The 12,306-nt window shown below is 44.8% G+C and overlaps 1 protein-coding gene across 2 annotated transcripts in view; it reads right to left on the reverse strand.

The window, feature by feature from the left end:
* PYGB (glycogen phosphorylase B) overlaps nt 1-2,060 on the reverse strand; it is a 50,912-nt gene extending 48,852 nt beyond the window's left edge. For both annotated transcript variants that reach the window (XM_054985405.1, XM_054985397.1), the window contains exon 1: nt 1,648-2,060. In XM_054985405.1, the coding sequence (XP_054841380.1) occupies nt 1,648-1,890 (243 nt within the window). In that variant the 5' untranslated portion in view covers nt 1,891-2,060. The remainder of the gene's footprint in view (nt 1-1,647) is intronic.
* Nucleotides 2,061-12,306: the final 10,246 nt, after the last annotated feature.

The following is a 12,306-nucleotide window of genomic DNA, read 5'->3' on the forward strand; positions in this document are numbered from 1 at the left end:
AGAGTGTCTTACTCTGGCCCTGTTCCCAAGGGACAATTAGGTGGCTACTTCTGGACATGAAGTACTGACTAAGTGAATCCACTAACTGAGCAGGGCCATCCTTTTTCCCCCCTTATGAAATGCTCTCAGGTACTTCAAGGCCTTTCAAAGGTAATGTTCAGTTGTCAGGAAACGTATTTTCTTTCAAAACATTTCTATTCCATAGCACAAGCATCCTTACTTCAACTAAATCAGTGTAGACCAAAATCTCCTACAACCTCCCAGTACTTCCAGGGAAAAGTGATATACATAGACCCCCATAACATCTCTCTTCTGTTCAAAGGCCAGCCTAACAATAAAATCAAAGAGGGGCCTAAATAAATGCCTTGGAGTGAGAAAGACACAGCCTACACTTCTAGGCAAGGCACACAGAGGCAACATAGCAAGCAGTTTGTGGGCAGTTTGATATCCTCTGGTGTTACTGGGGTGTGCAACTGAAAACCATCTGATCTCCAATGGCTTTCAAGGGCACAGATCAAGCAACATAACATCCATCAAAAACAAAAACCACAGAATAGCATTCCAGTCAGCTCTTGATTATTTAGGCCTAGTTCCCTAAGAAATGGTAAATTTGTGTCATGACTGTACCACTTCGGACTGCAGTTGCGTCTTACATGAAAGAACGTTCTTCCACGCAAAAAAGTTCACCCCACATAAACCAGTGGTTAAGATTTCTGTATGAGTCTCCTCCACCGCTTGATAGTTTTCTATGATGCGCTGAAAGCGTTTTTTGAATGTGGAAATTTCAGGTGGGTCTGTAGTTGAAGAATAAGATCTGGGTCCAGTAGCATCTTAAAGACCAACTAGATTCCAAGGTATGAGCTTTTGAGCGCCTTTGTCAGAGCTTTGGCTCTCAAAAGCTTATACCTTAGAAATCTAGCTGGTCTTTAAGATGTTATTGGACCCAGATCTTGCTTTTTAAATTTGGAAGATCAAGCCTGTCCAAAACACCACAAAATTGAAAGCTCTCTTGCTTTTCACTGGAAAGAAGCAAGAGTCCAGCAGCCTGAAGTGGCTCAACCCAGTCTACCCCTTCAGCGATAATTAGGCTTGTGCCTACCCCAGCAAATGCTGCTTGCCATATTACAAGGCACAAGGGAGCCAGCGGCAAAATTCTAATTCGCCTGAAGGAGGGGAAAAATGTAATTGGGCTGCCCCTCCTCCTTCTGAATAGTAACAGTCTTTTAAGTGCTTCATTCGGCCTGTGCCGCTCATTCCTCTAAATTCCAGGGCTTGACAGACGCCAATCCTAACTGCTGAGCTCATCCATCACCCCCGCGGATGTAAAGCCACAGTAACATAAAAAGCACGCGGGGAGTGGGACCTGCCACTGATTTCGGTGTCAACTGCGCCGGTGTTTGTTGCTCCGCACTCGGCTAGCGCGGGGAATTCCTGCCCGCCACGCTCCGGTGGGTTTCTGGCGCACCGTCTTCCTGCAGAGGAACCGGCAGCTGGCAAAACAACACCTCGTCTCCAGCAGAGGGGGGATTTCCAGCTGGCAAGGCCGCCCGGCGTGCCTTTGCACACAAGAGACCGGGAATGCCCTGGGAGAGGCCGGGGGGGGGGTGGAAAGAGGAGGTGCGAGCCCGCCCCAGAGCCACCTTTTACCTTGGGGTCCTTCTCGTAGTAATACTGCTGCGTCCGGATCCAGCGCCCCACCAAGTGATCTCTGACGGTGTGCGCCAGAGCGAAGTAATAATCCCGCGGGGTGGCCACGTTCCTGTCTTTGACCAGCGTGAAATGGAGATGCCGGTTGAAGCTCTTCCGAATCTCGGCCACATCGCCCAGCCCGGCGATGCCCCGCACGCTGATCTGCTTCCTTTTCTCGCTGTCGGTCAAGGGAACGGCCATCCTGGCTCGCCGAGGGCGACCGCTGCAGAGGAGGAGGCTGGCGGCAGCCAGTAAAGGGCCCTCGCGAGCGAAGAGCGCGGCTTCGCTTCCGCAGGCAGGGCAGGAGGGAGGGCAGGCAGGCAGCTAGCTGCCTTCTCTCCTCCTCCTCCTCCTCCTCCTGCTGCGGCTACTTTCCGAGCTCGGGATGGATGCGGGAAGAGGGGTTGTGTGGGTGGGACCGAAGCGAAGGCGGCCCCGCGACTCCTCCCGCTCCAGGCGCGCTGCGGCAGCAAGGAGGAGGCAGCGCCTGCGCTCTGAAGGAGCAGCCGGCTTGCCATGAAAAGGCCGAGTCGCTGCTTTCGCGCTCGTACGGCCCTAAGCGGGGATCCGGAGGAGCGACGCCGGAATGGCCTAAAATAAAATGAAAACGACGGAGGGGTGCTGGGAGCAAGAGAAAAGATAATAGGCAGACTCCCTGTACACGCTTTTCCTCCAGCTCTTTCACACGTATTTTTATTTGAAGAAAGGATGTGTGATTAATGGCGAGCCAAATAAAACAATACAAGGCACTGTACACGCTTTCGAGTTTCTCAGAACTCTTCATTAAAAAAAAGATTCACCACATCCTGCCTGCACAATGTGATAGTGTTATTTTTATTAGTTTAATAAACGAGTTTTGCTTGTGGATAAACGGGGGCTCTCTTCTAATGTGTGCCTGGTGTAATACGCCATTTGTTCCACTAATGATCATTTACTTGCGCGTCTGGAGAAGGCAAATTTCTTTGTTTAAACTAGAAAATAATTATAATTGAATTATGTTATTCTACTTAACATTTCAATATATGAGGGGTGACAGCAGATAGTGTGAAATGGCTGGATGAGAGGCCCGAGGTTGGAATGTTGGGCCTAGGAATGGAGCAAGCTGGGTTCAGTTCCCCCTCAGCCATTGATCTCAGAGGGACATGGGGCTCGTCCCTCTCTCAGCTTAGCTGTGCCATTTTGCACCCTTTATGAGACCTATGTTATACTGCCTCTGTGCCTTTCTCAGTGTTGCCACCAAAGGCTCTCACCTTAGTTCCCCCTCAGTTTCACTTATATTAAGTATCTATACTAAGATGGTAGACTGACAGAACAGTCAAGGTATGGAGTAAAAAAGGGATCCTTTATTCTAGATGAAACAGGTATTTTACTTAACTAGAAATAAGAGTTTATTGGTACCTAGGAGTAATGGTTTCAGAGTAATTCATAGGTGTATTGGTTTCAGAATAGTTCATAAGTGATAGTTTCAAGATAGGTACAGATTTTCAAAAGTTTATAAAAGGACTCAGTCACAAGGACTCAGTCTCCTCTCTCACACATAGACTACTGCCTGCTCTTCCCTCAGATCCACTCTGACTAAATTGCAGTTCACTCCACCACCTAGAAAACAACAAATATAACCGTCACCAACTAACTAATACAACTCAAAATAATATTCAATACTCTTATATGCAAAATTTACAAAATTTACTCGTACAACATTAAACATCCAATTCAAATAGAACAGCCGTTTTGGGGCACATGTACTTCAAAAGAAATTCACATGGGGAGGTTTTCAAGCCAAACCCCAATGTTTTCTTTGCAGAAACCTAATCACTTCAAATAGGGCTAAGAAAAGCCTCCACCTAAGTGGGTACAGATTACGGTATATACAAAGCACATATATGTTGCTCCAAACAATGTTTCAGAACATTTTGCACAAAGTCAACATATTTTAAATTGTAACTGAACGGGTCAGCCAGCAAGAGGTCCCGTTTCCGGTATCCCCTTCTTCAGAGCAGTTACAACTGTGAAAAATATGTAAAAGGTACAAATCAATATAAATGAAACTAACGTACGGCAATCCTTCATACAATGGTTCTGCAAATGAATACTTACATATGATGATTCAAATAATGTTTCTATCTCACTTACAGCTCGCTCAATGGCGTATGCAGAGTATCAGATCCCATCCACTCCTTAAGAAGTCTTTACTTAATTGTGTTCACATGTCTCCTGGAATTATTTAAAGGAACACAGTCCTACGATAGTCCTCATAGATAGGGCGTCAGATCACAAGAAATATTTAGTCCATATGGTTCCTCTGTATGTAGTTTATAAATCCACCATGCCTCTCGCCTTAATAAATCTTGCTGTGCCAACGTGTCTTCTTTAAATCGGCTCACATATAACACTGTATATACAAAGTCATTCTCCCGATGTTTCATAGTCGAGAAATGGGACACCAACGGTGCTTCCTCCACTCCCCGACGGATTCTTGACCGATGTTCCTGTATACGTGTTTTAATTGTTCTAGTGGTGCAACCTACATACATTTTATTGCAATTACATACAATAAGGTATACTACGTTCTTGGTGTTACAATTCGAAAAATCCTTCCAATAGAGTCCCAGCGCTTTAAAGCTATGTACAGGCATTACCAAATCACAGCGGTGCTGTGGGCAAATGGGCAGCGGTGCTCAATAAATGTTCTTTAGATCTCATGCTGCTAGTGGTAGAACAATCTAAATTGGAAGTGGAAACCTTAGATAAGGAAATCAAGACCTTAGAGTCCAATCTTAAACAGAATATAGCACAGGCTTCTTTCGATTCAAAGTTAGCGGAGTTAGAGGTACAAGTCCTGGACTTTGATCGGAAATTGAAGGAGGTGAAGATCAAAAAGTTCCATAGAGATACCAAAGATTATACTAATGGCCGGGTATACTCATGGTGGCTAGAAACTGACAGTGCCCGTAAGAAGGTCACATGGTCAAACCCCCTAGAAATGAATTCAGAATTAGAAACTACGGATGGGGAGGATACAGACACCTCGGTTGAGGAAAATACCTACATTAATGCCCGTTCGGGACGCTTAAGTAGAAGTAAAACCAGAGGGAATTTTTTACGCGGGGGCTCCAGGAGCCGAGGTCGGAAAACTTAGTGGTTAATTTATCCAGGAGAAAGTTATCCTCAGAGGAAACTAGGGTGCTTAATCTGGGGTTGGGCTTTGTGCCTACCCCCCGTTATAATGCGTTTAAAACTAGAGTTGATCTGTTTAAATTGACAAGGCTTCTCAAACTAAAAAATTTTTTTGGGAGCTCCCCACTTACCCAACAGATTCCTGCTAACTTGCGGCCACGTTCCACCTTTATTCCTGCTACAACAGACCATCGCATTCAGACCTTTGAAGCCGTGGTCCTCAAAGATGTGGAAAAAATTGAGCAAACACATCGTCATATGAGACCTAATCTTAGCAAAATAGATCAGAGAGCCTTGAGTGAGCTAATGAAGGATGAGTCCATAATTATTAAAGAGGCCGACAAGGGGGGTGCTATAGTAATAATGAACAAGGAAGATTATGTTGGGGAAGTGCAACGTCAGTTAAATGATAAAAATAGCTATAAGGTAATCCCAAAGGACCCTACTAAAAGCATCACCAGTGAAATTAAAAATCTTTTACATGAGGCGGTGGCAATGGGTTGGATATCGGAGCAGATGTATAGAGCCTTGTTGAACATCTACCCTAGGATTCCGATTTTTTACATACTACCTAAGATCCATAAACCTGGCTCCCCGCCCCCCGGACGGCCAATAATTTCAGGATCTAATTCTGTTTTAGAGCCACTGGCTAAGTATTTAGATTCTTTTCTCCAACCATTTGTTAAGAAAACCAAATCATACATTCAGGACACTAGGGACTTCATAAGTGCTGTAGAGGGCTTAGTCCTGCCCCGAGAAGCTATTTTTGTCACCTTAGATGTAAGCTCTTTATACACAAGCATACCACATGAAGAGGCTTCTCAGACCGTTCAATTGTTCCTGGATCAGCGAGATAGTCGGCATCCACCCACACAGTTTTTGTTAGACCTATTGGACTTAGTACTTACTAAGAATTATTTTCGTTTTCAGGACACTTTTTATTTACAGACGTGCGGAGTAGCCATGGGCTGCTCCGCTGCACCGAGTATAGCCAATTTATTTATGTCACGGTTAGAGGACAATTATTTTTTGAATTTGGACCAAAATCCTTTTTTCACTGATATTTTGTTTTATTGTCGTTTTATTGATGATTTATTTCTTATTTTGTCCAATAGGTCACACACGGTTGATCTCTGTAATTGGATGAATACGATACATAGTAATATAAAGTTCACATGGTTAGCAGATGGCAAAGAGATTAGTTACCTCGACGTGTCAGTGTTTAGAGCAAAAGGGGATGTAGTACATGTGCGCCCATATAGGAAGCCAACGGATAGGAACGCTTTATTACATTACCAGTCCTTCCACCCCCCCCCCACTTACGTTGTAATCTACCCTTCAGCCAGTTTCTACGCCTCCGCCAAAATTCAACCACGGTGGAAGAATTTTTAATTAATGCAGAACAAATGGGAGACCAGTTTGCAACCAAGGGATACCCTGAACAAGTGATTGCAAGGGGCAAAGAACGAGCACTTCGAAGAAATAGGCAGGAAATCCTTAGGGAACGTAGGTCGGAGAGGGAGGCAAGGATCTGCTTCGCTCTTGATTATACACCTTTAGCAAGGCAGATTCAGCGGATAATTTTCAAACACTGGCATTTAATTGAGGATATTCCGGGGTGCAAAGATAAACCGCTAGTAGCCCATCGGAGAACTAGGAACTTCAGAGATCAGCTCATTCATACAGACATGACATATAAAAAACATCTTAGGACGCTTCCAGAAGGACATTACAGGTGTGGAAGTTGTAATAGCTGTGATTTGGTAATGCCTGTACATAGCTTTAAAGCGCTGGGACTCTACTGGAAGGATTTTTCGAATTGTAACACCAAGAACGTAGTATACCTTATTGTATGTAATTGCAATAAAATGTATGTAGGTTGCACCACTAGAACAATTAAAACACGTATACAGGAACATCGGTCAAGAATCCGTCGGGGAGTGGAGGAAGCACCGTTGGTGTCCCATTTCTCGACTATGAAACATCGGGAGAATGACTTTGTATATACAGTGTTATATGTGAGCCGATTTAAAGAAGACACGTTGGCACAGCAAGATTTATTAAGGCGAGAGGCATGGTGGATTTATAAACTACATACAGAGGAACCATATGGACTAAATATTTCTTGTGATCTGACGCCCTATCTATGAGGACTATCGTAGGACTGTGTTCCTTTAAATAATTCCAGGAGACATGTGAACACAATTAAGTAAAGACTTCTTAAGGAGTGGATGGGATCTGATACTCTGCATACGCCATTGAGCGAGCTGTAAGTGAGATAGAAACATTATTTGAATCATCATATGTAAGTATTCATTTGCAGAACCATTGTATGAAGGATTGCCGTACGTTAGTTTCATTTATATTGATTTGTACCTTTTACATATTTTTCACAGTTGTAACTGCTCTGAAGAAGGGGATACCGGAAACGGGACCTCTTGCTGGCTGACCCGTTCAGTTACAATTTAAAATATGTTGACTTTGTGCAAAATGTTCTGAAACATTGTTTGGAGCAACATATATGTGCTTTGTATATACCGTAATCTGTACCCACTTAGGTGGAGGCTTTTCTTAGCCCTATTTGAAGTGATTAGGTTTCTGCAAAGAAAACATTGGGGTTTGGCTTGAAAACCTCCCCATGTGAATTTCTTTTGAAGTACATGTGCCCCAAAACGGCTGTTCTATTTGAATTGGATGTTTAATGTTGTACGAGTAAATTTTGTAAATTTTGCATATAAGAGTATTGAATATTATTTTGAGTTGTATTAGTTAGTTGGTGACGGTTATATTTGTTGTTTTCTAGTTTTACACTGTCACCCTCTCTTTTTGTGATTGTCACTCCACCACCTAGGCAACAGCTGCCATTCAATCAGCATGCTTCATTCACCCATCCAGCCCCTCTTCTTACTTTAGAAACCTGCATTTCTAACCATAGTTACATTCAAACCTCCGTATTACTTACCTGAAATAAAATTCACATATATTTATGTGACAAAACATCACACCAACCTATTTCACAGAATTGTTGTGAGGATAAAATGAAGGAATGGAGGAGTGTGTGCTCCCCTGAGCTTGGAGGAAAGGTGGGATAAAAACATTCAGATTCTGTTGTCACTGAGTGGAGTACGTCCCTTAAGTATTCATGTTTACATGCATGCACACTAGGATCAGGATTCCTTCACTCATACACTACAAATAGGCATAGCAACACAGGTGCACACATATCTTTTATAAAAAGTTACAACTTTTATAAAATATTTTCCCCATATTCAGGGCTTTTTTTCTGGGAAAAGAGGTGGTGGAACTCAGTGGGTTGCCCTTGGAGAAAATGGTCACATGACCGGTGGCCCCGCCCCTGATCTCCAGACAGAGGGGAGTTTAGATTGCCCTCTGCGTTGCCGAGCGGAGCAGAGGGCAATCTAAACTCCCCTCTGTCTGGAGGGGCGGTGCCACCGGCCATGTGACCATTTTCAAGAGGTTCCAGAATTCCGTTCCACCGCGTTCCTGCTGAAAAAAAGCCCTGCCCATATTTCCCCATAAGCCAAAACTGAGATTCTGTTTTATCAACAGCATGTGGCAGGAAATAGGGACTGCCCCTGATAAGGACAATTGGAACAGATGTATCTGGCTGCAAAATTTCAGAAATAGTAATTTTAAACCAGTTTTTCTGTGACCCCAAATGTACTTTGTAAAACAAACATTTGCTTGCAAAACTGGGAAATCCAGTTCCATCTCTGACAGATTTAGGCCAAGCAAAATAGTTACAAGGTAAAAATGGCTTATCTGAAACCAGTATACATGGAGAGGAAATAGATTTAGTTGGAAGGTACAGAAATGGTAGCAGATTATTTTTTCCACATACCAGTGAGTATACCAGTGAGTATATTACTCAGTTGTATGGCATAGTGAAAATTACCTACATCTGCAGCAGTTGGCAACTGGTATTTTTCTCTTCCTGCTCAATGCATGCCATTGACCAGGCATTCTTGACAGCAAAATATTTGGTGCTATCAGATTCTTCAGTGTTCTCCTTTTCACTAAAATTTCCTTTGATATCTATGCCAAGCTCTTCCTCTATCCCTCTTCCCTCAGATTTCCCCCCACAATATGACAGAGACAGATGACTTTTCTTCCCTGAGAAAGTTTAAATTCCAAAGAGAGATAACTGCTTGTGGTATGTAGATGCATCCCCTTTTTACCTCTGCAAAACCTGTTTGACCAACGGCAAAATTGAGACAAAAGAAATGTGGGAAGCAAAACTTCTCTCAAACCCAGTTTTGATTCTTTTGAAAAATGTCTGTCTGATGCTTTGTGGTCCTGATGTACACTTGTCCACAGCTGCAGGGTATACGGTATACTCCTGCAGAGGTGAGGGGGTCTCTACTGTCTTTTGCTGATCGCAGCTGTGGACAAGTGTACATCGGGACCACAAAGTGTAGCATCCAGACAAGAATAAAAGAACATGAAAGACACTGCAGACTTGGACAACCTGAAAAATCAGCAGTGGCTGAACATAGAGTAACTCAAACAGGGCACAGTATCTTATTCCAGGACACCAAAATACTGGACAACACTTCCAACTACTTTGTCAGACTGCACAGGGAAGCCATTGAAATTCACAAGCAGAAGCAAAACTTCAACAGGAAAGAAGAAACCTTAAGAATGAACAGAGCATGGTTTCCAGTTCTGAAAAACACCAGGCTAACAAAACACTCTACACCCGACAATAGCCCTGCAGAGAAGATTAGCAAATCAAGCACCAATCCATATGCAAAAGAACCTCCTCAGGATACAGTGAAGCCTCCCGCCATTAGCATTCCACACCCTGGGAAACTCTTACAGGATGACTCAGCTCAACCCCACCCCTCCTGAGTAGATATAAATGACCTGCCAACATCTTTTCCACACTGTGACACTGAGAGATCTCTATCTTTTGGTGCTACACCTCTGAAGATGCCAGCCACAGCTGCTGGCGAAACGTCAGGAACTACAATGCCAAGACCACGGCAATACAGCCCGGAAAACCCACAACAACCAACTCTCATTGGCTTACTTTCTTTTTCTTTTTTTTGAAATAGCTTTTTATTAGTTTTCTCATATAGGAATAGGGGAGGACAAGGGAAAAGGTAGGGATAGGATATCAAATATATATCATAGAGTCTGCTTGAGTTAGAATTCTACTTATCTATGTCCTTTCCACATAACATTTTTATCAAACATTTAACTGTGATTATTAATAATACATTGCAGTAGTGTCATCATCTTGTCTATCTTGCAAGGGTGACTTGCACATAGAGTTCACAAGATGAAATATTATTATGGTAGGTGGTTCATGAGCTTTCACAAAGTGAGTTCAACAAAGTGATTTATAGCTTTGAGGCTTCAGAGTCAAAGGAACCCACACAAGAGTGAAATATAATTATTTATTAAGTACAAGTTTACTAAAATTTACAAGACAGGATGTAAGGATGTAAGGATAAAACAAATAAATCATATACTTTTAAGCTCTTTCTAAAAGTATATGATTTATTTGTTTTACCCTTACATCCTGTCTTGTTAATTTTAGTAACCTTGCACTTAATAAATAATTATATTTCACTCTTGTGTGGGTTCATTAGCTTACTTTCAAATAAGCATATTTACAGTGCAATCTTAAGCAGCAGGGTGGAAACCGCATATGGAGAGAACTAAGCCTTGCACGGGCGTAAATGGCACTTATGTTGTCGTAATCCCCTCTCCACCGGCGCCCACCCGAGGCACATTACTGCAGACGGGTTGTCACTGGCAGGCACGCTTGGCGGCCAGGCGGCGGTGCAAGTCTGGCACAAGTCCCTACGCCAGCGTGGGAGGGGGCATGGTGGGGGTGGGGCATGGGTTAGTCCGCTTCCAAAGCCATTCCAGCCCTGAAAACACCCCCTGCAGTGGCAGAAAATTACGCCAGCAAAAAAGGAAGCGTAGCCCATAGGCGCCCATTGAATGGGAAGACTCAAGCCCCTCTCCCGGTGCCCAGCCCTGCCCCCACTGCCTGAAGGAGCATAGGATCATGGGGGCCAATCTGTGCACTTCCGGGATGGGCAAGACCCCCTCCTTGCACCCAATCATCTGCTCACGCTCCCCACAAAACATCCGGCTGCACTGCTCATGACCTCAGATAGATGCTGTGTGGATTTTGTGCATGAGGCAGGAGAGTGTACTGGAGGGGACTTAGTGGGAAAACTGGGAGAACTTTGCACTCACTTAAGGGAAGAAGGGCAAAGTCCAGAATGTCCGGCTAACTAACAATAACTACTCAAGTCTCCTTGCGGGTTATCTGACTCTGAAGTTCCAGCTCAGTAAGGAGCGAGGTAGCACTTTCAGGTAAGGAGATGGGATGGTAGCTAAAGTGGCTCGCTGATTTGTGCTGGCTGCCCCATCACCTGAAGTCACCTGACTGCTATCCTCTTCAGGTGAGGCTCGGCAGGGGAGGGGACGGTGGCAGCAGCCCCTATCTGCCCCAGAGGCAGTTGCCCAGAAAACTACTCTTGACCGGGTGTTTGTAACTACCTGTTGACTTTCTCCCCTAAAGGTAAAACCACCCCAAGGCAGGGTGCTTCCTCACCAGAGGGTCATGCATCAGCTGGTCGCTAGCTGCACCTGTGGGGCTGCTGCTGCTGCTGCTCTCTACTGTGTGCATCTTCCCAGATGTTGGAGTGTGGGATTGGTCTAGGCCATGGACTGGGCTGGGTTACTTGCAGCACATATGTCTCTTTCCCTTGTAGGCATGTTGTGACTCATCCAGGAGACGACAGAGCATGTCTGCTTCTGCCCCCCACCCCCGGAATCCTCTGCGAGCGCCATTCAGATCCAGCTCAGGGAGCCCCAAGGCAGTCCGCATCTCAGCCTCGCCCCTGGGTGTGCAGAACGAGGGCTGTGCAAACTGCCTTGGCTCTATTTCCATCCGAGGGACATTGGCACTTTCTCCAGTTTAATAAAACGTGTTGAAAAACAACAACACTTCTATTTTAGCCTGCCTGTCTGACATTGTCAATAGCTGCCCTATCAACTCCCTGTCGGAATGTCCTCTCACACATCCCTGCAAATGTTCCAAGTGGCGCCCCATCCAGGCTCCCTGTCCCCTTCCTCCCCTCAATGTAACTTCAGTCAGTGGGGCGGGAATTGAACTGTGGCCCATGAATGTCTGCGGGGACGGGAGGGAGGGCACTGAGGAATTTCATTTTCTGATAGTCTGAGCTGCTAGCATATCAGACAGAAAGATGGGTCATTGCATGTGGGAGGTTGCTGCCAGGGGATGGGGGATGTGTTTGCGGAAGCAGGGATGGACTTGGGCAATCTGGCGTGGGGAGGGCCTGTCAGTCCACCCCAGGACTGGGGCGTGGCTGTTGAGGTCCAACCAGCATTCTTGCATCATAGAGGTGCAGTGATGTGTTCAAGTGGCGCCAC

Source organism: Eublepharis macularius, chromosome 1, assembly GCF_028583425.1.
Source record: "Eublepharis macularius isolate TG4126 chromosome 1, MPM_Emac_v1.0, whole genome shotgun sequence".
Classification (NCBI taxonomy): domain Eukaryota; kingdom Metazoa; phylum Chordata; class Lepidosauria; order Squamata; family Eublepharidae; genus Eublepharis; species Eublepharis macularius.